Source organism: Lycium barbarum, chromosome 7 (genome assembly GCF_019175385.1).
Source record: "Lycium barbarum isolate Lr01 chromosome 7, ASM1917538v2, whole genome shotgun sequence".
NCBI lineage: Eukaryota > Viridiplantae > Streptophyta > Magnoliopsida > Solanales > Solanaceae > Lycium > Lycium barbarum.
In genome coordinates this window covers 124363742-124391517 of record NC_083343.1, presented here as the reverse complement: position 1 = coordinate 124391517, position 27776 = coordinate 124363742, and the positions used below count along the sequence as shown (strand labels likewise).

Genomic DNA, 27776 nt, shown 5'->3' with positions numbered 1-27776 from the left:
TTCCATGTCTTGGACAAGACACAAGTTCGAGCTGCCTCTTTTGCGTTGCATTGGCTAACCCAGCGTATGATATGCGGAATTATGTGGTCAGGCAACTCTGTTATTTTGTCCTTGACATCAACTATTTCCGTCATCTTAAGAAAGAAAAAAATCACAACTTTGTTCTATTCTTTGCAGGCTTTTATGGGGTATTCTCATTCTTATAAGAAAGGCAAGCATCATATATATATTATTCAGTCAGTTCTCGACAATTACAACGTCCAATTTTGGTATTTGAATCGACTGACCTTTTACGGCTTTTTTGCTGGTGTGGTTGGTTGACCTTTCAGTCTTGTGCTTGAAAAGTCAGATGCAATAACTGCTTTCTCCATGTCAACCTCACTTGTGCTTAGAGACTTCAGTTTTCTGGTGTTCCTCTGATTAATGCTAGGTGGAAAAATTGGTACCCTTTCTACGTAGGATAGAATTGATACAGTTGTCTGTGTGTCGTTCGAGCTTCTCCAGCATGACTTTTTTAATTGAATTCGGAACAGTCTGTTCGACAACATCTTATGAACATGGTCAATGGGCAGGAGTTGATTCTGCAAGCGGGAAGAGTCATTTCTTAGATTTAATAAAATATCTAATAATCATGAAGCTGATGTGAACGCTTATATAGATAGTGTTTTGCATGCTAAAACGATTTAGTTGTGGCTGGTTTTTACAGAATTAGCAAATCAATAACATATATGAAGTATACTACTACATATAAATAAGGGAACCTTGACCAAAGTTGTTTCAAATATATGTTCTGTTGTCATGGAGAGCATCTTCTCAGCTATATCTCCAGAAATTAATGCTGTAATCGACCCACTGCCATCAATAAGATCAATTTGGAAGGTACACGTGCAACCATATTGAGTTAATATTTGTACACCTATGCTATATTTTGTAGGGATGAAATTTATATGTATGGTGAAAACGTAATACCGAGGCACTAATGCTGTTTGTCGATTACACTTTGTGCATTCAAATTCTCTTCTTTCTTTCGTGTGCTTTTTCTGTTTGCATCCTGAACATTCAAGCACACAAAATTTCTACAGCTCGTTTGAAATAAACATTTCTGCCTCAACATAGAAACTCCAATCTGTCAAGGAAGATGAAAAGCACATGTATTACTCTGTTTCATGAATAAACGTATTCACATATCTAGATAAGTGAAACACTTACCGAAGTTTGTGATGAAAATTCTGCAATGGGGATAACTTGCTTCTGAGCTGGAGTTACTGTGAGAGATGTTGATGACGCGGAGAAGCTGGCTGATGCATAACTCGAAAGCATGTGTTTGTTTGTTTTGCCCTATTGTCACACCAAATAAAGTATTCAATATGTTGTTGAAGGGCAAGTTCAAAAGTAAGGCTGAAAAGTTGGTACTAGTTGATGAGCTCCAACGCCTATGGGTAAAAGTTGGTACTAGTTGATGAGCTCCAACGCCTATGGGTAAGCAGGATTTATTTGTATTGTTGAATTGAGTCTAGTTTGCAGCGATAAACATGTATGGCACAATGTATGTGTAATGTTGTATTAAATAAAAATATGTAAGTAAAATATTTTAATATGTGCATACCCTGATAAGAAGATATTCCTATATTCCTTTCAAGGATTATAGGGAACTCTTCGTCCTTTCCTATTTTAGCTTGGAGCTCAGTTCCTTCAATTTCTCTGAAGTCCTCCCATAAAGTGACTAGAAACTGTTTTTTCCTGAGAGCGCGGGGAATATAATACTAATATTTTGAGCATCTATCGTAAGGATATGCATATACTTCCAAAGGAAAACAAGGGCATATAATCTGAAATGAATGTTGTACTTACTGATTGTCAAACAAAATAATCTCTCAGCACCTGTTTTGATTGCGACTTGCGTATTTTGGAGGGCCACAACGTAGAAAAACTCCTAGTATGTCTGCTAGTAAGATATAAGGGCAGGGGCGGACCCATTTACAAAATACTGGTGCTCGAGCACCCATTAACCCTGACGTAAATCACGTATATTTGTATAGAAACTTTTCAAAATTGGGTTATATTAAATCATCAGCACCTAATGAACAAAATAGCTGGTGGGTGCTTTGGTTGGGGCGCTGAAATGAAGACCCCTGGGCAGATGGACGGAGGGTTCGATACCTCACTGCTGCATCACTGTCATTTTTTCTTGCTTTGAAGTCAAATGTTTTCCTTCTTTTTCTCCGATACATGTTCTTCATTCTTTTTCTCATATTTGATTTATGGCTTTTCCTTTTAGTTTTGGTCTCAACTTAGTGATTCCTCCTCCCCCGTTTATACTTTATTAATCTACTTCACATTTAGTTTTGTTAGATTTTTTTTTTTTATGTAATTTCTTGTGACAAAGAAAGAGAAAAAAATCATCCTCTCGTTTTTCTTGAGAAATGTTGGTTGGCTAAGAAAATCCTTCAAGCTAATTCATTTTTTACTAAGAAATGAAGAGTTTTTTTTTTTTGGAATAAAAATATAGATCGCATTTTCTCATTCACTTTTTTAAAACTACCGTGTTTAAATAGTTGTGCACTTATACCATGTGATTTGTACTAACTTTGTATTAAAAAAGTGAGCACCCACAAGCTTAAAATTCTGGATCCGCCACTGTATAAGGGAATATAATGAGTGCGTACATGTATACGCATATATAATTGAGCATGCTAGTTATTGATAGGAGTGGCATATCAATTTCTATAGAAGAATGAGGAGTCATATGAGCGATGTTGTCAAAAGTTGTGATATTCAGCTTAGTTGATAGTGGGAGTGATTTCTCATGCTCGTCAGTTGGCTTGACATGTTCAACTATAGTTTCTTTGTCGAGTACCCAATAAAATTTGTGTATTGATTTGTCGTATAAAGTGGGCGAAACTCGAACTCTTGCGGTGGAAATCAGATATGTCTCGGAGATTTGAAGCTTCTCGCATAATGCCCAATATCATCACCATACACAACATCCCTAATTTGCTGCTCCTGTAGAGTTCAGCATGTGTCTCAGATGCACGTAAATTATACTTCCATATAAAGAAAATTAAATGATACTGCTATAGATAAAATTACATCTTCATCTTCCAAAATCAAATTTTGGAATCTGATTTTCTTCTCAGGACTTTCTCGCTCACGGCTCATGTCCACGATTTGAACTTTGGAAGTCCAATCTGGTGTGTCGGTTGTTATTTGATCGATGTTTAATCTTGGTGCCATGTGTCTGCCAAATGTATAACTTTACTATAGTACTGTCAGGAAAAGTTATACAAATAATTAATATCGCATTCTGAGAGAGATATACCAAATAGAGTTCTTATTTTTCAATGTGATAAGGTAAGAAGTCCTGGGTAGGAAAAAAGGGAAATTTTCAGAAATATTGCTTACATCTATATATACTACTACTCTGGTAGAAGAATAAAAAGAAGAACAGAAAGCATCTTTACCTATCCAACTTCGACTTCTTTATGGATTATAGACAATTCCGCTCTTCCAGAAATAAAAAGGATTCTAACATCACTCCAGAAGCTTATTCAGAATATTTACTTATCTTTTCGTCTACCAATATTTTTTCGTCTCCGTCATTTCATCTAGAACATAGTTATGTGCTCTAGCAAGAATCTCTGACAGTTTCCACCCGCGGTTAGTTATTACTATCTTCTTTCCTCATCTTGTTATATTTATTTTTTGTGTGAACCAACTGATCCAAGACCACTAAAACTGCACAATTTCGTATAATCCATCTCAATTCTCAAGTAGTTTGGTTGACATATCGAAACAATAGCTAGGCTCAGAAAGCAATATATTCAAGCATGAGAAGTTCTTCCGGTTGTTAACATTAACTACTGCAAATTGGCTGAAGAATTGGTAATTAACCTACCTGATTTTTTATCAACACCGACATATTTAGCTCAGCTAATTCATCATCCTTATGTCTGTCTCTGTTTCTCTCGGTTCAAGATAATGAGAGCATGACTCAACAATTGCCAAGGCCCAAGAGGAAGAGGAATAGGCAAATTCTAGCTTTCTGTTAGTTTAATCTTTTTTTTTTCTATCTTTTTAATTCTTAATTTAGAGATTTTCTGTACTTAGTTCTTGTAAGCTACATTCTATGCTGAAATTTCAAGCGCTTATTTTGATTTTCTTCAATCCTAATTTTCAAGCATCCATGAGTAAACCCAGCCAAATTAGGAACAAGCAAGTACAAAATTCTACAATAAACTGCCAAACCACCAGGAAACCTATCATATACCCATCAAAAGTAGTGGAATAATATACCCAACAAATAAACAGAGATTTTTTTTATCACAATCAGTTAAATTAGCCAGAAAAAAAAAGTTGGAGTATAAGCTAATGACATCAAACTAACAGATTGAATTTAAAAGGAGTGTCAATTAATAAAAGCAAGGAAAGTTTTAATATCAACATATTCAGAAAAATCTTGAACAAAGGAAAAAAAAACCCAATTTCTTAAACTGGTGTTGCTCTTTCTTTTTCTTCATAAAATTGAAAAATTGGAAAAAATCTAAGATTGCTATGAACCCCAAATCGCTGAAAATCAGCATAATAGCCATACAAATTCTATAATAAACTACCAAACCACCAGAAAACTTATCATATACTTATAGAATGAGTAGGAAAATAAAAGTACTGTAAGAGTCTAATGGAAGGGGGGGGGGGGGGGGTGTAACACCTCGTAGCTTCAGGTAAAGATTTGACTCATCAGATGATAATATAATGAAACCAATATGAGGGTTTTATAAAGTAATTTGAAAACAAATAAGTCATAGGAATAGTCTTTGGACAAAGCAAAGTCAGAAGCCTTTCTACGAGGGATGTTTTCAAGTGAGTTTGTAGAAGGTCTTACTTCCAGCGACCATAACCCCTTTATTATTTGGGAATTTGGGAAAACTTCCTTGATGAAAGTTGTATCCCTTCGAAATAGATTTCCAACGGTATATTATGGGTCTCCAACAGAGCTATGTACAAGAAGTTATGCCTATTTTACCGAACACTGTTCAGAACCGACACCCGTCGCTTGTGCAGGCGCGTGCGATGGCCCCGCGTCGCGGGCCGATCGCACAAAAACCCCCTCTCTGACCATCGGTCTGCATGGGGGTCGCTCGATGCATGTGCGTCGCAGAACCAACGCATAAAAGGTCGGGTTCGGGTCAAAAGTAGGATTTACGCGTTTTAAGTTATATTTAAGATTTGGGGTTTATTTCCCAACACCCCATTCACGAAAAATCACCCTAAATTCATAGAGAACAAGTCCCAGACCTCAAGGACCTTCCAAGGTAAGTTTTATCATGATTCTAGGTTGAATTCAAGTCCCTAATCCCTTTCTAACATATACTCTAATAATCTAAGCAAGAAATCATTGTTCCTAGTCTAGGGTTATCAAGAAAACCCATCTCAAGATTCAAGAATCAAGATTTAGGAAATCTTCTCCAAAATTCAAGTCTTTAATTCAAGATTTTGGAGCAATTAAGGTATGTAGAACTTCCATCCACATGTGGGAATCTCTACGTTCTTCCCCATGCTCCGTTTCTTGATATCCATGAAGTTCAAACCCTAGGGCATTAAACCCAACATATTAGTAGCCCGTATTTATGTACATGAATTTTGTATCTATATTCGTTATTGTATTCCTAATTTTCCATTACGGTTATTAGGAACCCTAGCTTAATCCATGAATCATGAATTCTTCCTCATGTGTTCTTATTATGTTTATATGAAACTTTATGATTTTATGTAGCAAGTTACAAGCATGTTTTCAAGTCAATTATATATATATATATATATATATATATATATATATATAATTATGAACTATTGTTATTACTCATGAATCAAGAACATATTTGCAAGACTATGACAAGTTATCTCATGAAACCATATTTACAAGATATTTCATGAAACCATGTTTACAAGTTATTTCGTGAAATCATGATTACAAGTTATTTACAAGTTATTTCACAAAAATCATGGGCTTCTTAGCCAACTATATTATGTTCATGTTTTGGGGAATTGCTTAGTTAACCGAGAATGCTCAGATAGCCTGAAACTACGTAGCCACCGTAGGATAAGGGTTGTCAGCAAGGAGGCAATACCTTCATTATGCAGTTTGGATCCTTACATGCTTATTATTACTTAAATCTCATATCCCTGGCAAGGTTGTGAGTGTTCTGCTGGTAGGACGCAAGTACCAGACCATGTTGTCGGTTATACTATAGCATTCCCTACGTTACAAGTAGTTTTACATACAAGTATTTCTATTGATTGCTGTTTTAAGACTTCACTTACGTTTCATGTTCATGTTCAAGTTACATTCAGTTTCAGTTCATATCCTATATCTATGTTGTGCCATGTTCTTCATTTCAGCAGGTTTTACATACTAGCACTATTCACCATGTACTAACGTCCCTTTTGCCCGGGGCCTGCACTTCACGGTGCAGATACCGATTTTCAGGAGCATACATCTGCGCAGTAGGATCACTTCGGATATTAGCTTATTGGTGAGCCCCACTTCTCTCGGGGTTCAACATGGAGTCTGCATTAGTATTCAGTTTATGGTAGTCCAGGGCCATGTCCTGGTAATTAGTATTCAGACATGTTTTAGAGGTTTCATAGACATATGTTAGTTCACAGAGTCAGTTATGCTTTTATGTTTGCAAACTATTGTGTTTCCATGATATTTCATGCTATGAGATAATTTCAAGACTTTTTTTTCGCAAATTACATTTTCATGATTTATTTAAATTACATCATATAGATTATATTGTTTTGATGCCATGTTGACAAGCAAGCCATGAGGTTCGCTCGGACACATGCAAGTAAGGCCCGAGTGCCGTGTTACGCCCAGGCCATGGTTCAGGGCGTGACGGGGGGGGGGAGGGAGAACGAAAGAGTCAAGGAAAACTACCAAAAATCACAAGATACCTGAAATTGGAAGAGTGAAGAACAAAGAGAATTTCTGAGACCCTAATTTGAAGATTCAAAGCAGTGAGACCAAAGTTTACTGATATGAGTTTTGAGCGATTGTGAGATAATAGATTTTAGTAGAAGAAAGTGGAAGCTTCTATCTGAGTCTAAATCTAAAGGAGTAGGAAAATAAAAAGACTTGTGGAATGAAAGGGTTAAATACAAAATTGTCCTTGACAAATATTGGTAATTTCTGTTTTGCCCCTGTTCGGCCTTTCAAATTGCCGTTTCTAAATATTAGTAATACTCGCTACACGTTTTGAATAGAAATGAAATTTTTCTTGGGTTCAGAATCAACGGTATCAGAGAACACACTTATCCGTAATCAATTATGTTGTTATGAAATAAACATTGTATGGATGTTCCTCTCATTCTATGAACCAACTTAATTCATGTATTTATTAAAGTGTTCACTTATGTTTTGTAACTCTTGGGATGATCACAATATTCATGCAAAAAAATGTTAAATACTAATACACTGATCAATCACTAGTTATATAATTTTTTAAAAGGAATCTATTAAGTCTTGAGCCATTCCACCAATTACGATGAAGTTTTTTGTGGGATGCTTAAGTTCTTTCATAAACAACCAAAATGAAATTATTGGTGCTGGAATATTCAAAAGGTTAAAAGTTGTGACATCAGTTAGAAACACCTTTTTGTTGAAAATGCAAATATTGCACAACATTGTTCGTATAAAATTTGAATTCCAGTACTCTTCTTTTTCCTCCTTTTAACTTTTTTCTTTTTGGAATATCAAAGCATCACTTTATATTTTATGATATTTTTCTCATGGAGCTTAATTTTTTGTTTACTATATATACCGGTGATACCTCTTTTTGAAGTATTAATTGTACAACTTGATCTTTTACTTTGGAAAAAAGACATCATTTAACCCCGGAACTTAGCACGAAAACTCACTTTAACAACTAAACTTAAGTTGTATTTATATACCCCCTTAACAACTTTCATTTCAATTATTTTTCACCCTAAAAAAATAATACCACTCTCACAAGGTGAGGTGTATTACACTCGCGCCACGTCATTGCCACATCGTTGCCATGTCATTGCCATGTCAAAAATTACCAACACTTCATTTTTTGTTTTTCTTTTATTATTTTTTCTCTTTCTCTTTCTTCTTCTTCTCCCTTTTCTCTTTCTTCTTTTTTCTCCTCATCCTCACCCTACTTTAGCAACCACTACGCCGCTGCTGCCGCCACCGCAAAAAAAAAAATTATTATTATTATCAGTCCAAATTGGACAAACTGCCCTTCAGAAAAAAATCATCACCTGTAACACCTCGTAGCTTCGGGCGAATGTTTGACTCTTAAGATGATAATATAATTGAACCAATATGAGGGTTATAGGAAGTGTTTTGAAAACTAATCAAGTCATAAGAAATGTCTTTGGCCAAAGCAAAGTTGGAAGCCACTTTACGAGGCATGTTTGCAAGTGAGTTTGTAGAAGGTCTTACTTCCAACGATCATAACCTCTTTATTAATTAAGAATTTGGGAAAACTTCCTAAATGAAAGTTGTAGCTCTTTGAAATACCTTTCCAACGGTATATTATGGGGGGGGGGGGGGGGGTAAAGGGGACATCTGTACAAAAATTTATGGCCATTTTACTGAAGGATTACAGTGCAGTCTGTTCACTGATCATATTATATGAACTTGTTATACGGCCCATATAATTTTATACGGACTGTATAACTCGTCCGTACTTCATGAAGCTTCAAATCAACGTTCTGTTTTCAGCCATGATAAAATATGGTCATATTATACGGACCGTATAACTTTATACGGACCGTGTAATATGTCCATATAACTTCCGCCTCACTTTTGTATAAATTCAAAGCTTGAGTTCTTTTATTTCATTATTCACAATTCCAAGCCCTAGCAACAATCCAAACCCTTCCAACTCAATTCTAACATATACTCTAATAATCTAAGCAAGAAATCATTGTTCACAAACTAGGGTTTTCAAGAAAACCCATCTCAAGGTTCAAGAATTCAAGATTTTGGAAATCTTCTTCAAAGTTAAAATCTTTAATTCAAGTTTGGAGCATTACCAGGTATGTAGAGTTACTATCTATGTGTAGGAACATCATTGTTCTTCCTCACGTCTCAAAATCCATAAATTATGATTCTCTACTAAACTAGGGTTTCTATACCATGCTCATGATAACCCTAGGCCCATGTCCATGATTATATTATGTATGAATTGCTATTTTTCTATCATTGTGTTCTTAATAACTCCATATGATTATTGAGAATCAGTCCGTAATCCATGAAAACCAATATCTTGTATTCCATGGGTTCTTGCATGCATGTTTTAACTAAAATGATTATTTCATGAATATCCTACATGTCTACAAGTTTTCATGCAACTATATTATATAATTACTTTCATGCTATGATACAAGATACATAAATGCTAAATACAAGTTATTTCATGAAACCACGTTTACAAGTTATTTTATGATATCCATGTACAAGCAAGTTATATTCATGAAAATCATGGGCAACAAGTGCCACTTATTTTACATGTTCATGTTTTTGGGAGTTGCATTAATTACCGAGAAGGCTTCAAAAATCCTGAAACTACGTAGCCACCGTAGGATGAGGATTGCTCCACCCATGCTTAGGACGATCTCTCATAATGACTGGATCCTTTCATAATATTATTAAATCTCATGTCCCTGGCAAGGTATGAGTGTTCTGCTGGTAGGATGCAAGTACCAGACCATGTTGTCGGTTATATTTACTGCTCTCCCTACTCACGATACTTTACACATGTTATATATATATATATATATATAACCATGCTCATGTTCATGTCCAGGTTTTCAGTTTCAGTTCTTATCATGTTATTCCATGTCCCATGTTATTTCTTTCAGTTGCTTTACATACCAGTACATTCAATGTGCTGACGTCCCTTTTTATTGCCCGGGGGCCTGCATTTCACGATGCAGGTACGGATTTACAGGACGACGCCTCTGCTCATTAGGATCTGCACGTACCAGCTTATTGGTGAGCCCCATCTCATTCGGGGTTTAGGCATTGTCTTTCTTATTTAGTTTTGCATCTAAAGGTATGCTGGGGGCCTTGTCCCAACAAGTATGTTACGTGTTTCAGACTCATGTTAGAGGTTTCATAGACAAGACAAGTGTCATGTTAGACTTCCAGAGTTGGTTAGCCGGTTTGGCTCATTTATGATATTGTCGGCATTCATGACTTAATCAAGTACTTATGTTTAATATTATTACTTACTATGTTTTATAAAAGCTCATCATGCACTTCACGTTATATTTCCGCTCATGTATGCCTCATAATGATTCAGGAAGCCATGTGGTTCGCTCGGTCACATGCAGTCAGGCACCGAGTGCCGTGTTATGCCCTGGCCATGGTTCGGGGCGTGACATCACCATCATATTTAACCCACACCCACCACCACCACCATCATCTCCCCACCAAATTTCATCCAATTCTTTCTCAAATTAGTTCCACTTACACTCAAATTCGTCCAAATTGATTGTTTTGGTTGTTATTGTGGGCCATTATTAGTTTGGACGAACTGCCCTTAAAAGAAAAAAAAAGTCACCACCACCATCTTTAACCCACACCCACAACCACCGCCATTATCTCCCCCAACAAATTTCATCCAACTCCTTTTCAAATTAGTCCCACTTACACTCAAATTCGTCCAAATTGGTTGTTTTGGTTGTTATTGTTAACCATTATGATTATTATTAGCAAACTCATTTCTTCCATAACCATTATTCTATAACTTTATTTTTGAAAGAAAACAAAAACCAAAATCAAGAAACCAAAAAATGGTGAAAATGAAAAGAAAAGATTGATGAGAATATAGAGAAAAGGAGGGATTTGTGGGGCGGAGCTGTAGTGGGGGCGGGGCTGTGAGGTGAAAAAGAAGAAGAAGGTGGTGGGGGCGGGGCTGTGGGGTGAAGAAGAAGAAGAAGGTGGTGGGGCGGGGCTGTGGGGCGTGGCAACGGGGGAGGGGGCGGCGGGACTGTGGGGTGTGGCAACCGGGGTGGAGGGGCTGGGGTTTTGAAGAATGGGGAAGAAGGAGAGAATGAAGAAGGAGGTTGAAATTATGGGGCCCATTTTTTTATTATTATTATTTTATGTTTTAATTGTATATTATTTTTATTTTATTTTTTAATTGTATAATATATATATATATATATATATATATATATATATATATATATATATATATATATATATATATGTCAGCGGGTCCACTTTTTGTGTTGTTTACTCTCTTAATTTTTTTATTTTTTATTTTTGTCACGTCAGCATTTGGGGTAGAAAATAATTGAAATGAAAGTTGTTAAGAGGGGTATATAAATACAACAATACAACTTAAATTTAATTGTTAAAGTGAATTTTCGTACCAAGTTCAGGGGTTAAATGATGTCTTTTCTCTTTACTTTAACTAGTGAATTTTGTGTAAATGATTTAAAAAAAATTAAAGATCACGTCATTTTTACTTACTTTTCAATCTAATGATATGAGAATATCAATTTCATCAATAATTTGTTTGTGCTGATTCCAAGGACAGCTGGATCTTGATGTGCTGTAAACAGATAGACTAGTGGGCCAATACGAATTTTAATAATTTTCTTATCCCTACGAGTAAAAATTAGGAATTTTTACTGGTTGTAGCTTCTCTTAAGATATATTTATTAATAATAACTACCCTTTAAATTATTTATAAATAGTAACTAAAGTACTTTTTAAAATTACTGCACATAGCTATATCAGCAACTTCTAGTTACTATGCCAAATACACACGTAAAACACTCCCCCCATCCCCAAATCCCACGTTTAACGGTTATTCAATTAATTAGTCTGATTCTCTCTCCAGCCACTTTAATCCTTGCCATTTTTTTCTCACCTAGCTTCCTTCACGTTTCACCACGTTCTAACCACTGTTGCGAAATTTGGGGTAGTTGTATTTGGATAGGTTTTTACATTCTATTGGTGTATTTTTGTTCAGAATAATTTCATATTTTCAAAGATTGTGAACCGTATTCAACTTCCAATCCTTTCCTTTTTCTTCTCCAATACCTTCCTTCAAGATTCTTCAGCTTCAAATCAGCTTATGCGAAAATTGGGGAAAGTTATATTGGGGTAAGTATTTTACATTCTATTAGTGTATTTTGCTCATGACTACTTCATATTTTTCAGATTTTGAAGTGTATTCAACTTCTATTTGTTTAGGTTTTCGAGCAATTAAACTCACCTGTTAATGGCAGACGGAGCAACACCTAATAGGGTTACTCGAGGTATACCATTTACAGTTCAAAATATAGTTTTTCCTTCGTTTGATTTGGGGATTTCTCAACAACAACATAATGTTGTTGCAGCCTCTGCCGATAAAATGGCTACTGAAAGGCGTTCCAAGAATATACATGATCCTCGCAGAATTCCAAATCCACCAATTGCTAAATTGTCAAACAAAATAGATGCGGCTACAGTGACGAAGAGGAAAAAAACTACTGATGTTGTTCCGGCTAGCAAGGGGAAACAAGTCGTAGAGGCTGAAGCAGAAGAAGATCAATTACCTGTGAAGAAACAAGTATTTCTTTTAATATATATGTTTTTTTGGTTAAAATGTATGTGTAGCTAGAATGTACATCAATCTTTGCTATTACTGATGTTCAATTCCTGGGACTTTGATATTTTTTTATCAAATCATGTGTTTTGGCACGTATAAATGTGTTTTTCAACAAGCGAGGAACGACAATCATGTATTTGAACAAGTGTTAAATGTATTTTTGTTATAAATTTGCATGTTCTGTTGCACCATAAATGTGTATTTGAAGGAATGAGTAACTTAATATCATGTATTTGAACATATGAATTATATGCATTTGCACAGACTTGCATGTTCATGGTAAAGGTAACTGTGTATTTGAACAAATGAAGAACTGATTTTCATGTATTTTTTCACTTTTTTTGTATGTTTTGTTTACACCTAACTGACAATCATGTATTTGAACACGTGTCATATGTATTTTTTATAAACATTTATATGTTCTGTTACATGATAACGTCCAAATCCACCCTATTAATTAGAATGAGCACGGTCGTATGCAAATATAATTACCCAACTATGAGTCGGGGTCGAATCCCACAGAGAACAATATGTAGGCGATTAGGAAAAGTAGGAATTTTCACCAATAATAGCTAAAGCCAAACGATGGATAATATTTTGGTTTTGGAGAAAATTATAACTAATGCAAAAATGTAAACTAACCTAGAAAGCAAGTAAAATGATCAATGACCACAAGCATGGATACAAGGGAAACTACGCTCAAGTAACGATCCAATGTACTTCATGATTTACAAATAATGGTGAGTTTATATTACTTAGCCTCGGATAATGACTCTAAATTAGCTTCTTCCGAAGACTAACTAGACTACCTAATTGAATATCCCTAAAGCAATTAGGAGCATTAAGAACACCCGAATATGGCTACAAGTGGCGTCGCCTATCCCTAGGTCGATTTCCATTAGATGAGGGTTAACACCCCAAATTCTTGTTAATTAATCTTTCCCAATCCCGAGTTTTCCTCTTCAAAGTTTAAATCGAAATAAATGGGCAAGTCTTAGGGTTAGCTACTCCCTTAAGAATCATTCAAAATGAGATTAATTAAAGAAACAATAACCCACTTCATTAGGAATAAAATCATTCAACACATAAGCAAAACAAGAGATTCAATCCAAACTTAAACAATATATACTTCCATAAACAAGGTTCAAGTATTGAAATGAAATACTACACACATAAATATTCAATACAAAGCAAGAGTAGAAGAAATGGGTAAAGAATTTCTCATTGGGTGCTTCCAAATCTTCTCTTCCAAGGTGTTAGTGATGAACCCTAGCCTCCAAGAACTTGTGTGTTGTTCCAAAGATGATATGTTTTTGCCCCCTAGTCTTCCTTTTATGTTTCCAAATTTTTCCAAGTCCAAAAAATGACAAAATATGCCCCAGATTTTCGTTTTTGCAGTTCTGCCCGTTTTTTGCGAATCTGTCCCGTTTTTGCAAAACTGTCCAGTTTTGACAGTTTTGCAAATCTGTCCAATTTGACCTCTTTTTGACTTTATTTTCACTTGGTTTCTTCCGATCACTTATAAATCATATAAAACCTGTAAAATAGATGTAAATGATATTAAATGCACTATTTTCTCAAGCAAACATAGCAAAAATATAAGATTAAAGAAGAGATAAGTTGGTAAAATACCAACTTATCATTACACCTAAATGTGTTTTTGACCAAATGATTAACTAAATATCATGTATTTGAACATATGAATTATATGTATTTGCACAGATTTGTACGTTCATGATACCTGTAACTATGTATTTGACTAAAAAGAAGAACTGTTTTTCATGTATTGTTACACTTTTTTTTAATGTTTTGTTACACATATTTTTGCACAGAATTGTACGTTCATGCTACCTGTAACTGTGTATTTGAACAAATGAATAACTGATTATCATGTATTTGAACTATTTTTTTGCATGTTTTGTTACAACTAATTGTGTATTTGAACGACTGAAAAACTGATTATCATGTATCTGAGCCAATTCGAGCATAAAATACACAGAAACTTGATTACATATACATTGCCGTAATGTTGTTGTTTTTTTCCTATATTACATATTTGATACTCATTTTTATCTACATATGACTTTTTTTCAGGACCCTAAATTCCTTGTTAAATTTCCTCCAACTCATCATATACGATATGTTTCGTACATGAACTACAATATAAAAAAGGACTTGGAGGACAAACTTACAGAAAGACAGCAGCAGCTATTTTCTAAAACTATATTTGGAAAATACTTGCAGATGCAACATTGTGAAGTCCAAGGGCAGCTGTTCCGGTGTTTAATGGTCAGAGAGCTGAAGAAAAGCACACCTGATGCTTTTGTTATTAACATTAATGGGACTGAATTGACATTTTCTCTATTTGAATTTGCATTAATGTCCGGGTTAAAGTGTTATGGTGAAGAAATCGTTTTTAACGAGGGTAAAAATGGACTGTTGGAAAAATACTTTGGTGGTTCCAAAAAAAACGTTAAAAAGATGGAGCTAAATGAGTGCTTCAATGACAAGAATTGGGGTGTAGATGATGATGCAGATCAAGACGCTTTAAAGATTGCGGTGCTGTATTTCATTCATAACTACATACTTTCAGGTGAGAAGAGGAACGTCTTAATTCCAAGACTTCATTTTGACCCGGTAGACAGTGGACGGTACAAGGACTACACATGGGGCAAGGAAGCATTTGTTGATTTGATTAAAAGCATTCACAATAAGATGGACAAGCCGAAACAGTATTACTGTCTTCGGGGTTTTCCATTTGCTATTCAAGCATGGTTATATGAGTGTTGTTCCAATGTGGACCCAGATTTAGCCGTAAGAAATGGAGACCGATTCCCCAGGATCTTAAATTGGAAGACAGTAGACCCAACACCATCATTTAACCACCTGATGACTGGGATGTTCAAGGATGACGTATCTGAGGTAGGTCTCTATCCTAACTGAAGTGGCTTTATACATTAGCAAACATGTGTTTTTTGAACTGTATTTTCATAGGTGTTCCTTTTTATCACAAATACACAGTCTTTGTTCCTTTTTATCACAAATACACAGTCTTTGAACCATTTATTATCATGTATTTGTATATATATTTTTTATGTATTTGTACATATGATCATTATCATGTATTTGAACATATGAGTTATAAGTATTTTGTTATGTTCAAATACATGCAAAATCAGTTTCACTGTCACATTCATGAAAGTACTAGTTTCAATAATATTTTAACTAAAGCATGTATTTGTACACAAAATATATGTAACGGTCAACTCACATATGTTCATTTTGCAGGACCATGTTACATATAATAATATTGTGCCGGTCATTTCTGAGGTTGAGACTCTTGGACTACGTCCATATCTCAGCAACAGAACTGCAGCAACCACCAACACACATGAGGTTGCAGATGATTATGATGATTTCAGTTCCACACCACCCCACTTGGCTGCTGCAAAACAACCTCAAAAGAAGGATGCATCAAAATCTCCACCACACAAGAAGCCGAAACAGATGCGAACTGTACCACAGACAGTGGACAATACAGCAACTCCAATCCCAAGTACTGTTACTCATTCTAGGGGTGGACGATCTACCAGACGTCCTATTTTGGCATCAAACAAGTCTGTTGCAACAAAGGAAAAGGAAAAGTCATGTCCAACCACCCCCCGTCTCCATCCCGACCGTGTTTCTGATGATGCTCCAAATACCAGCAAATCAGATGACATCAAAACTTTGAGGCAGGAACTTAACGAGTTTAAGAACAATGTAAGTATTTTTATGATGTTACTTATGTTATTTTAGTTATGTATTAATAAGCAATGCATTTTAACGATTTTTTTTATATGAAAAAATAGGTTTATGCTGAATTAAAGGATCTTCGCAAAGCCATGGATGCAAAATTCGACAGGGTTTTTGACCTTATCAAAGGGCATCAAACTTCTGAAAAGGTCTGGAAAAAAAAATCAACACGTCGACAATTGTTTTTTTAGTATATCCGCACAATTCATGAATATATTTATCAAATACACCTTTTTGTTCTTAGGGTGCTGACAGCGAGGCTCCAGTTCATCTTCCCGATGCTGACATACATCAGCCAGCGGACGACTACATGGACCATGGGGATGACATTCAAATGGAGACGGATACAGGCCATGTAGATTCAGCAATTGTAAGTCTTATGTATCTGCAGATAAATTATAACGTGCACCAGTATATTGTAAGGAACAATATACATGTGCAGTTGATATGGGTAGAAAATAGAAATCAAAGCATATAATTGGTCTGTCAAATACATAAAATTGTAGTTGCTTGATTTTTAAATACATAGTTAGGTGTAACAAACCATACAAAAAAAGTGTTCAGATACATGATAATCAGTTTTTCAGCTGTTCAAATACACAGTTAGTTGTAACAAAACATGCAAAAAAAGAGTTCAAATACATAACAATCAGTTATTCATTTGTTCAAATACACAGTTACGGGTAGCATGAACGTACAATTCTGTGCAAAATATGTGTAACAAAACATTAAAAAAAAAGTGTAACAATACATGAAAATCAGTTCTTCATTTTTGGTCAAATACATAGTTACAAGTATCATGAACGTACACAGTTACGATTAAATATCGGTGAGCATGTATTTATAGAATTTTTGTTTTTAATTGGGTTACTGTTATACTATTTTTTTATTGTGATGTATTTTGGTATATTTCAGTTACAATGTTCGGGTTTTATCGATTCATTTGGTTTTATTTGAATTAACTGATTCATGTATTTTATCTTTTTTATAAAATATCTTTAAGGGAGTGGAGACAGGACAGGGAGATGTGCCAGATATTGGAGTCGGTCATTGCAACGAGAGTGGGGATACACTAAAAGCTTCGACTGAAGAGATTAATGACGGAGGTGATCTTTCAGGAGAACCTAAGAGCTCAGCCCAGTTCCCTTGTGATGTATCACAGAAAGATAAAGATGAAGGAAACCATGAATCTGATGCCACTCGACAAGATGATTCATCGAACAATAGTGAGGTACGTTATATGGATTTTATCAAATGTTTTAGTGTACGAAAAATACAAGCGACTTTAAAAAATGTACCTTTTTGTTCAATCAGGGCATGATAGCACAGGTCCTAGCTGATATAGCTGCCTCAGACATAGCTACACAATCAGTTAAAGAACAAGATGCCGGGGAACACATTGATCATATTGTATCTGAGAAGCCCTATATTGCAGTTACGGACGCAAAACCTCTATCTCAGTGGTTGTTTCCCGACGAGTTTTTACCAAGCCAGACTCCTGGAAAACAAGTGATTTTGCATCCATCAATGTCTCGAGCCACTCGTCCCAGTAGATACAAGAGTTCACCATACATGACAGATTTTGGTTCAGCTTCAGGTATGTATTTTATTCACATTTATTAACGTTTTTCACGTATTTATGTAAACATATGTTACTTCTTCATTATGCATTACACAGGAAGCAGTTCGTCGAAGATCCATGTGTCTATTTTTGACAAAAAATTTCCATTTGAGCAAGATCCCATTATCGGTCCACTTGATGTACAACTTCTTGATCAATACCGTGTGTGGCTTCGTCACGGATTACTTGTTAGGCACGATAACAAGTATGTTTTTTTATCCACAAGTACAGATTTTGTTTTTTTGGTCATTTTGTTCTTTTTATCAATACCGGTCATCTTGTTTTTGTTTTTGCTATACACACCCCTTTCTTTGTCTCTGTGTATGTGTATGTGTTTTCGAGATATCATAACATAAGTTTTCTTTGTTTTTTTTGGTCATCTTGTTCTTTGTAAGACTTACTAGTATATCTTTTTTGACCTGTTTTTTTTTTTTTTTTTTTTTTTTTTTTTTGCATTCATGTTCAACTTGATTTTTTGTTTGGCATACATACTGATTTTTTTTGGCATACATACTGCTTTATTTTTGTCTCGCTCTATGTGTATGTATCTTTCTGTATGTGTGTTATACTGTCATATTTATTATTTTTTCACACATACCATTTTCATTTGTCTCTGTATGTGTATGTGTTTTTGAGATGAAAACAATTTTTGAGGATTTTATTTTTTCAAACAGTTTTTCATATTGCACAGAAGCTACAACAAGATACTCCCAAAACATAATGGATGATGAGTATTTATGTATTTTTCTTTTATAGAAACTATAAGGAAGATACAAAAAGAAGATGGCAGTTTTTGAGCATGGGGTCGAGTACAATTTTGGCATCACAACTGTCGCCGATAAAAATTGGTTCTACCTTTTATCAATGCCTTGCCAACTATGGAATGATGAGGTGCAATATAGCTGAACTATACACTTAGTTATTTTTAAATAGGTCATGTATTTTTTTTTGTGTTTTTAACTACTGTATTTTTATGATTGTAGCACATCGACGTCATTTTCTACTACTTTTGAAAGAAAGGCAAGTATGACAATAGGATCAATTACAAATTCACCACGGTGGACTGTGTATTCAGGCAGAAGGTTGATGTTGTCTAAAGTGCCTATCACAATCTTGAAACTCAAACCAATGTGGCCAACGAAGAGCAAGTGTTATGTGAGTACGTGAAGGGGCACAGGATTCTTGCAAATGTCCCGTGGCATACGGTTGACAATGTGTTGATTCCAATCAACATACAAGAACAAAATCACTGGATATTGGTTGTGCTTTCATTCAAGGACAGGTAATTTAATATATATATATATATTGTTAAGATAAGTGTTCGCTGTATTTTGAAGGAAGATTTTGATACCTTTTTTCTAAGCACGTATTTTTGTGTCTTTGGGTATCCTTATTTTTTATGGACAGACGTCTTTACGTGTATGACTCGTATCAAGCAGCAGGGCATAATGCAGTTGTTAGGGCTGAAGTACAGAAACTTGCTACACTTCTACAACGTTTCCTACATATTGGTGGATTCTTCGTAGACCAAAAAAGCATAGATTTGGTCAAAAACTCGGCTTATGCGGATAAGACACAAAATGATAGTCTTGAAGTAGTCTATGCGGAAAATCTGCCTCAGCAGGCCAGTGGTAGCATGTAAGTTGTTCATGTATTTTTTTTTAAAGTATTTATGTATTTTCTAACAATTGATAAACTAAAAATCAAGCTCAAACACTTTTCAAATACATGTGTGCACATATGTATTTGTACTTATTAATAAATATTTTTTTACCTCATCAAAGTGTATAGTATTCTTAATTTTTCTCATACATCTTTTTTCCAGGGATTGTGATGTTTACGTGGCATTATTTGCTGAGTATTTGAGCTCGGGTGGAGTGGTTCCAGCTACAATTGATGCAAACATGATGCGTATTAGATATGGTGCACTCCTATGGGACTACGCTGAACGAAAGGTAGCGGACGACGCTGAGAGCGATAATGAGGTGCCACCAAGACCAATTAGGCCAGCCATAGATTACACATCTGTTGATGCAATCGATGTTTGATTAGTACTGATTTATAACTTTAGATCAATACCGGATTTGTGATTAGTTTTAAGTGAACCTAGTTTGGCACACATTTTTTGGTTTTAGAAGTATTTTACAATTTGGTGTCACTCAATTTTTAATTTACCAATATTCAGCTATTATGACTGCATTCAAAATACATCAAGTTGAGTAATTTGAGTATATTTGTCTATTTTCAAATACACAGCTGACCAAACACACAATATATGTTTTGCAGTTTTATCTATGTTGGATTATGAACTTACCAAGTTGTTACTGCATTCAAATATATACAAATACACAACATACATGTGCAGTTTATCATACGTTGGATTACCAACTAACAATCTAGTGGGATTCAAGTTTGTAATTAACACATTTTGTTATATCATTCACACTGTGTATTACATCAAGTTGAGCTTTTTTAAATATATTTTAAGTATATCCAAATACACTCAAGTTTCAAATTACCACATTTTGTTATATCATTCATACTATGTATTCCATCAAGTTGAGCATTTTTTAATATATTTTAAGTTTATCCAAATACACAGTTTTCCAACATAGATAAATACATGTGCAGTTTTTTCTTATGAACATATCAAGATGTTATTGCATTTAAATATATAACAATACACGAGATATATGTGTATTTTTATATCTTATGTTGGATTATGAACTTATGTCATCATTCACAGTGTGTATTTCATGTAAGTTATATTATTCGGAACTAAGTAATCTATTTAAACTAACTACCTTTATTCGAATATCGCAAAAAAAAAAAAAACAACGTATTTTTAATAACAAATGCAAATGGCTATAAATAAATAATAAAAAAAAATCACTTCTTCCGAGGCTCAAAACTACATGAACGTCTATTGTGTCCCAGCTGTCCACAAGTGCTGCAAGCATGTCTTTTTTTACCAATAAGCAATTCCCTTAACGGCTTATCACGCTTCAACTTCGGCCTACCGGGCGGTCTCTTGTATCTTGGTGGCAAAACTACATCCTCCAAGATGTATGTGGGAATCTTCCATTCACGCTCGTCAGGGAAAGGATCCACAGGTATATCAAATGTTTTCACCACAGTCTCCGGTTTGAACAATTCTGAGCAATAATCATCAGCTTTTAGATTTTTCTTTTTTAATACAGCCCAAGCATGTGGGCAAGGAATTTCATCTATTTGAAACATACGACAACTGCAAGTTTTGTTTTTCAAGCAAACAACAAAACGCCTTCCTCCATCATGGACTGTGTACACATATTCGGTTGATGGTTCCACCTACAAAAGTCATTAGTTGTATTTGTTGAGTATGCAGTAAAATAAATACAAATACATCAATATGCTTTTACACAAATACATACAAATACATCCTCAAACATGCTTGAACTTTAAAAATAACAAAGACAAATCAACCTTAAGATTTCAACATTTGATGCAGGCTACATTAACATTGTATTTAAAGTATAGGATGTGTAATAAATAAAAGAAAAAAAAATAAAGAATAGCTTGCACACATATACAAATAGAACCTGACTAATACAGCCAAAACATATCAAATACATGACAAACCTGCAACCGACAATTACAGAATAATAGAACAGATACGATGAAAAAATTTGAGCATCCAAATACAGCCAAATAAATCACACGCAGCTAACGATAACTGCAGGTCATTAAAGTATATTTTAAATGAATTTAATTTAAACGTACCGTCATACGTAAACATAGATACTCATTTATTGATAGCTTCTCCTGGAACTTCTTAGAGAGTGTTGTGAACGTGTATGTACCGTTCCTCCGGTTAGTGTAATTCCATCTACCATACATCTTCCTAATTTCTTCAAGAAAATCAAATATAGGCAGTTCTTTTGCCGCTACAAGGTGACGATTGATACACTCTGATATGTTCGAAGTCATGGTCCACCCTCGGTTAACAGATGCATACACTCTAGCCCACACTTTTCTCTTCCAGCTAAATCCAAATACTCTGCCACCCGAATATCTGCCTTAACAACCTTCGCCATCAACTCATCAAATTCATCCTGTGTGTATGCCTTTGCCATTGCATAAAACACTGGACTCAATACATCTTTACTCTTCTTGTAATTCTTACATACGTTACCCCACAAGTGCCATATGCACGCGTAATGCAGAACATTTGGATAAGTTAGACATACAACTTTGTTTATGCTTTCATGCCTATCGGATACGATACACATATTCTCTCTAACTCCATAGGCTTCTCTGAACCGCTCAAAGAACCACGTCCAAGACTTGTCATTCTCAGAATCTATCACACCATATGCTAAGGGAAGTATATTGCCTGCACATTCAGTTGCGTTTAAACAAAAGAAATTAGTATGTATTTATAAATTTAATATATACAATATTTCATTTTCATAATATATATGTGTTTTTGGCTTACCTGCACCGTCTAGTGTGCTTGCTGAAACGAATGTGCCGTTGTATGCTGTTTTAAGGTGGCTCCCGTCTACTACCACAATGGGTCTACAACACTCAAAGCCCTTGATAAATGCATATAATGCTATAAAAACATAAAGGAACTCGTTGTCATGGGACTTGCGCATTCGTATATGCGACCCAGGATATGTTTTATCCATGATATATAGATATCTGGGTAACTTATTGTATGATTCTGCTGGCTCACCCATTAAGTCCTTCATAGCCCTCTCTTTAGCCCGCCAAGCGACCATGTAAGACACATCCATGCCAAAGTCCTTCAATACATCATCCGCTATGTCATTAGGTGTGTATTTCCTCTTATGGTTGGCTACTTTGGGTTTAACAATCCCTCCTATTAACCAACTTGTGGCATGCCGTTGCGAATACACTTTATCCTTTAGCGGACATGTATGCTTGTCACGGAACTCCCTGACTAAGAACATTTCTGATTTCCCAACACTTGATGCCCTGAATTTCCAATTACATTCTTCGGACACACACACAAGTGTGTAGCTACAAATACACAGATCAACATAAATAAATTAAGTAAAAAAACATCAGTCAATAAAAGGCATATAATATGATAGAACAGTTAAATACATAGCACAATTTCTGATAAGACAAAATATTTGAATAAATCAACTTATACAATATAAATACATAACATTATACACACTATAAGACCTTTTACCGTACCTTATTGCATTAGACCTCTCCGTACGAAAATTAAACCTATGTGAAATTGCATAATTTGCCATCACAGCCTTTAATGTATTTTTGTCCTTGTAGACTTGATCAACAACAACCTCTTTTTGGTTTTTGTCTTCGATAATTAGATTGGTGTCTTTTTCAAATATAGCAACATCCTTGATATAACTTGAAGACGCAAAGTCTACACAACCGACTGTTTTCATAGAATCGAACTGACTTGTGTATCCAAGTTGCAAAATCTCCCCTTGAATACAACTTTCATCAGATACACAGTTGTCAAGGCGTTTATCATTACAAGTTATGCACAAAGGATACATTGCTAACTGTTTATTCTCTTTCTTCAAATCCACGTAAACTCTGACACCCATATCATTGTGTATTTCCATCGGCATATTACTACCCTCCACCATGTATTTGATGTATATTTCTGTTCTGGACGTGTCTAACTTCAACTGTGTTGCAATTGTCTGTAACAAATCCATATATGTTGAATACTCCTTGAAAACAACAACATCGATTTTAAAATTCACATAACGGTTCTCATTATTCCAAGTACCACAGTGTCTAATTAACGAAGAGATATACGACATTTTTCCTGCAACCGAATTCAATATGCTTGGTAAATTCCTGAAATACATTATCAAATAAAATATGGGATTATTCTAGAAAACAACTAACAATGGATAAAATCAACACATACAAAATATATACAAATTATGACACAAAGATTTGAATATATGCGTATTATTGGACATGCAGTTCATTGGTGCTTCAAATACATTAACACATATGTCAGGACAATACACATACACTCAAATCTTTATATGTATTTACTTGTATGTAGTTAGGTGTAACAAAACATACCAAAAAGGTGTTCAAAATACACAGTTAGGTGTAACAAAACATATAAAACCAGTGTTCAGATACATGAAAACCAGTTCATCATTTGTTCAAAATACACAGTTGGTTGTAAAAAACATACAAAACCAGTGTTCAGATACATGAAAATCAGTTCTTCCTTTGTTCAAATACACACCTAGGTGTAACAGCACATACCCAAAAGTGATCAAATACATGAAAATCAGTTCTTCATTTGTTCAAATACAATCTCACAAAACATTCAAACAAAGCTGTAACAGTTGTTCCTTTGTTCAAATACACACCTAGGTGTAACAACACATACCCAAAAGTATTCAAATTCAAATAAATCAGTTATTCATTTGTTCAAATACACAGTTAGTTGTAACAAAAAATACAAAACCAGTGTTCAGAAACGTCAAAATCAGTTCTTCCTTTGTTCAAATACACACCTGGGTGTAACAGCACATACCCAAAATTGTTCAAATACCTGAAAATCAGTTCTTCATTTGTTCAAATACACATTAATGATAATCAGCTCTTCATTTGTTAAAAAACACAGAAATGATAATCAGTTTTCATTTGTTCAAATACAAGCTCACAAAACATTTAAAAAAAGCTGTAACAAAACATTCAAACAAATATGTAGATCATCTCTGATTCACAAAAAAAAAAATACACGAAGTCGTTTGTCTGTGTATTTTTTTTTTTCACATTGATGAACTGACGGCACTACATATAGAGATGAACAAATCACTGCCTAAAATATAAAAACATAATAATAGAGATAATAAAACATAAAAACGAAAATCAAATTCCACAAAACCATAACTCACCAAAAGCGGTACTTCAACAGTTTGTACAGTGAGTTTGATTTGTAAAAGATTTTCTCCAAATTTGCTTTTGTGTCATCAAAACCTCTGTTTTTTGAGTTCCCTGTGTTTTGAATTTTTTTGAAGATTGATTTTACGTTACTAAGAAGAATAAGGAGAGAGAGAAGGAAAAACGTGTGATTAATGGGATTCTAATTTGCTGGAAGAGATTGTAAAATATTTAATTTCACCTTTCCATATTAAACGCATGACTAGTGCCTAATATCCAGGGATTTGTTTTTATCATACACGTTACATGCCACATATCCGTGTATTTGAAGAATTCCAAATACACCAAAATTAATATGTTTTTTGCCATAATATTAGCTACTAGCTGTAATATTGGAATGGTAGCTATATTTGGTTACATCCAATCTTATGGTAGCTATTCCTGTAAGATTGCCTAAAAATTATCATAACAAAGTTTATACTACATTTAAACCTCTCTATAATTATTATTCGTTATAACAGTATTTCACTATAACGACATGATTTTCTTCGAATCAATTTTTTATGTTATATTTTACTTCTCTATAACAACATTCCGCCTATAACAGCAATGACATTCATTATAGCGGTACACTTTTTGTAAAATTATCTCTCTATAACAGCCACACTCAAATATTTTATAAGAAATAAATTATCTACAAAATAAAATATTAAAATATTTATCATAATCATCATTAATGTCATGTACATAGTAAATTTCGAGTACGAATATCTAAAAATCTTCAATTGTACTATTAAGTTCTTAGACAGCCTTCAAGGGAAAATTACTGAATTTCCTTTTGCTGAAAGTTTGAACAAAAATCTTCGTCAGTTCAAACGTTATATTATTACTAAGAGATTGGAATTTATGAAATAATCTACGATTTTAGAATTCTTACATCAAACTTGAAAATTTAAATTTTCAATTAATTTTAAATGCGTATGTTCCTTAGATTTTAATTTTTTATCGGTATGGTATAACTAGTTATGAATTTCTTAGTAATTTATCAGTCTTTTCAAATTTTAATTAATGAAATATGAAAATCAATTGGATTTTAAAATTAACTAGTATATATGGTTTCGTTTATACTAGCATAAAAAGTTTTTTTTTTTTTTTGCGTAGTTTTGTTTATAACAGCTAAATGAACTTTAAACATCAAATGCCAGTATACATACATAGCAGCACCTCACTATAGCAGCCATGAAATTTTTGGACAAACGCTGTCATTATAGAGCGGTTTAATTGTATTCTTAAACTCGAGTCTTTTTTTCTTATAACGAATGTTAGCTTGAAATGTTTGTTAATTAGCAATTGACCTAGCTCTGACCATATTTTCAGGAAGCTGTCAATGATAATTTCTGAGTAGCTCGAGTTTATTAATAATTGCAAGTTCTCTAATCATTTAAAATCTTTTACTTTATGTGCATGGTGATCAAATGATTTACATGGAAATAGTGTCAAAAGTTGATAGGAGCAGCTAGATCTAGTTATTAATTGTTGACCTGGTTATCTACGAATAAAACCTGGTAAATATTTACTCGCATGTTTCTATCAAATCAAATAATTTTACTTTTATTATTAAAAATTAAAGTGAAATACATATCATTTAATTCTGGGGAAAACACATAACATTATAAATATCGAATGAATTGCTGCTCTTTATTTGTTACATCCCTATGAAGTTGTTGGTTATTATGTGTCTAATAGAACTATAGAAGAATGATTAAAAGTAAATCAGACGTGAAAAAATACTTTCATTCTCTTGTCAGTTGTCATTGATTAATAATTAAGAAAGATAGTTGACGTCTAAACTTCGATCTTATCAACATTTACAAGCATAATGATCCTTCGCCTAACAAAAATAATTCCCTTTTTTCCACATCATAAAAAGAGAATAATCCACTTAGATGTTTTTTAAAAGAGACCCTTTTTTTCTAGCTCCTTTGCTAGCTGTGCATGGAAAAGTGGCACCCCTTTAATGTACTTCACAATAAGCTTTGATGTGCTTTATGGTGGAGAGGATAATCACATGTACAGTTCATAGCATGTTCAAGTATATATATCATTATTTTATCAATAAAGTCGAACACGGCTAGGAACAGAAGTTACTCCCGTCCACATTCACCGAGGAATTTGTGTTACAAACGTGATATTCCCACTTCATTATGCAAATTCATTTTCCTTCAGCATATAGAATCCTATGATTCAGATTTGCATATGTTGCTAGTTTTTGGTGCACCTCATTCCCACTGAACCAGCTCATTGGAAAAACGCATAGTGGAAAACATGTTTTCATTGAAACGCTGAGAAACTTCCTAATTTTTCCGTGTAAAAACACTATTATTTAGATTTTTTTCACCGACATTCGATGAGAATAACCATTGAACATTTTTCAGTGGAAAATTTAGTGAGAAAATAGTAATTAATGTGTCAATGTTATAAAATAATAAAACAAGCAAGAAGAATATTGTAGAGAAAGAGAGAAGAGAGGGGAATTCTTATTTCTCTTGTTAGGAATTTTATACAATGAAGAGAACATCTCTATTTATAGAAATAGGAGAAAGTTAACTTGATGCCCAAGTCACAAACCCTAAAATTTCTCCTAAAAATAGACATCTATAATTAAATAATATTTATAACCATCACAGATAAAATAAACTCTCTTTTTTCCCTACACGCATGCCGTCTATTAAGGAAAAAACAACTTGGAATCAATCATGAAAGTGCACGATCAACCAACCAGTGCCGACCACATAGTTATAAGTTAATTT

General features: G+C 34.2%; 3 protein-coding genes and 1 long non-coding RNA gene across 4 annotated transcripts; 2 read left to right on the top strand and 2 right to left on the bottom strand.

Moving 5' to 3' along the window:
• Nucleotides 1-11717: 11717 nt before the first annotated feature.
• On the top strand, nt 11718-12543 carry LOC132602575 (uncharacterized). The gene is made up of 3 exons (XR_009567828.1): nt 11718-12157; nt 12248-12312; nt 12394-12543. It is a non-coding gene; the product is annotated as an uncharacterized LOC132602575 (long non-coding RNA).
• A 2252-nt stretch (nt 12544-14795) lies between these two features.
• LOC132601887 (uncharacterized) lies at nt 14796-18678 on the top strand. The gene is made up of 7 exons (XM_060314941.1): nt 14796-15566; nt 15933-16406; nt 16496-16588; nt 16684-16809; nt 17443-17670; nt 17754-18036; nt 18118-18678. The coding sequence occupies exons 1-7, from the start codon at nt 14796-14798 to the stop codon at nt 18414-18416; spliced, it is 2274 nt and encodes a 757-aa protein (XP_060170924.1). The 3' UTR covers nt 18417-18678.
• Nucleotides 18679-20717: 2039 nt separating this feature from the next.
• Nucleotides 20718-25131, bottom strand: LOC132604161 (uncharacterized). The gene is made up of 5 exons (XM_060317530.1): nt 24981-25131; nt 23272-23913; nt 22538-23088; nt 21823-22435; nt 20718-21390 (listed from the first exon to the last, which is right to left on the bottom strand). Exons 2-4 carry the CDS (start codon nt 23874-23876, stop codon nt 22026-22028), a joined length of 1566 nt encoding a protein of 521 aa, XP_060173513.1. The 5' UTR covers nt 23877-23913; nt 24981-25131; the 3' UTR covers nt 20718-21390; nt 21823-22025.
• Nucleotides 20950-21939, bottom strand: LOC132601886 (uncharacterized). The gene is made up of 2 exons (XM_060314940.1): nt 21823-21939; nt 20950-21390 (listed from the first exon to the last, which is right to left on the bottom strand). The coding sequence occupies exons 1-2, from the start codon at nt 21937-21939 to the stop codon at nt 20950-20952; spliced, it is 558 nt and encodes a 185-aa protein (XP_060170923.1).
• Nucleotides 25132-27776: the final 2645 nt, after the last annotated feature.

Excerpts from the sequence above, each read along its gene's own strand:
- LOC132601887 (XM_060314941.1), top strand. The coding sequence starts at position 14,796 with ATGAACTACAATATAAAAAAGGACTTGGAGGACAAACTTACAGAAAGA. Across the intron at positions 17,671-17,753 it reads ATTCATCGAACAATAGTGAG|GGCATGATAGCACAGGTCCT; the intron begins GTACGTTATATG and ends TTGTTCAATCAG. Across the intron at positions 18,037-18,117 it reads AGATTTTGGTTCAGCTTCAG|GAAGCAGTTCGTCGAAGATC; the intron begins GTATGTATTTTA and ends TGCATTACACAG.
- LOC132601886 (XM_060314940.1), bottom strand. The coding sequence starts at position 21,939 with ATGTATGGTAGATGGAATTACACTAACCGGAGGAACGGTACATACACG. Across the intron at positions 21,391-21,822 it reads ATCTATGTTTACGTATGACG|GTGGAACCATCAACCGAATA; the intron begins GTACGTTTAAAT and ends TGACTTTTGTAG.
- LOC132604161 (XM_060317530.1), bottom strand. The coding sequence starts at position 23,876 with ATGTCGTATATCTCTTCGTTAATTAGACACTGTGGTACTTGGAATAAT. Across the intron at positions 23,089-23,271 it reads GAGAGGTCTAATGCAATAAG|CTACACACTTGTGTGTGTGT; the intron begins GTACGGTAAAAG and ends GTGTATTTGTAG. Across the intron at positions 22,436-22,537 it reads AAGCACACTAGACGGTGCAG|GCAATATACTTCCCTTAGCA; the intron begins GTAAGCCAAAAA and ends CTGAATGTGCAG.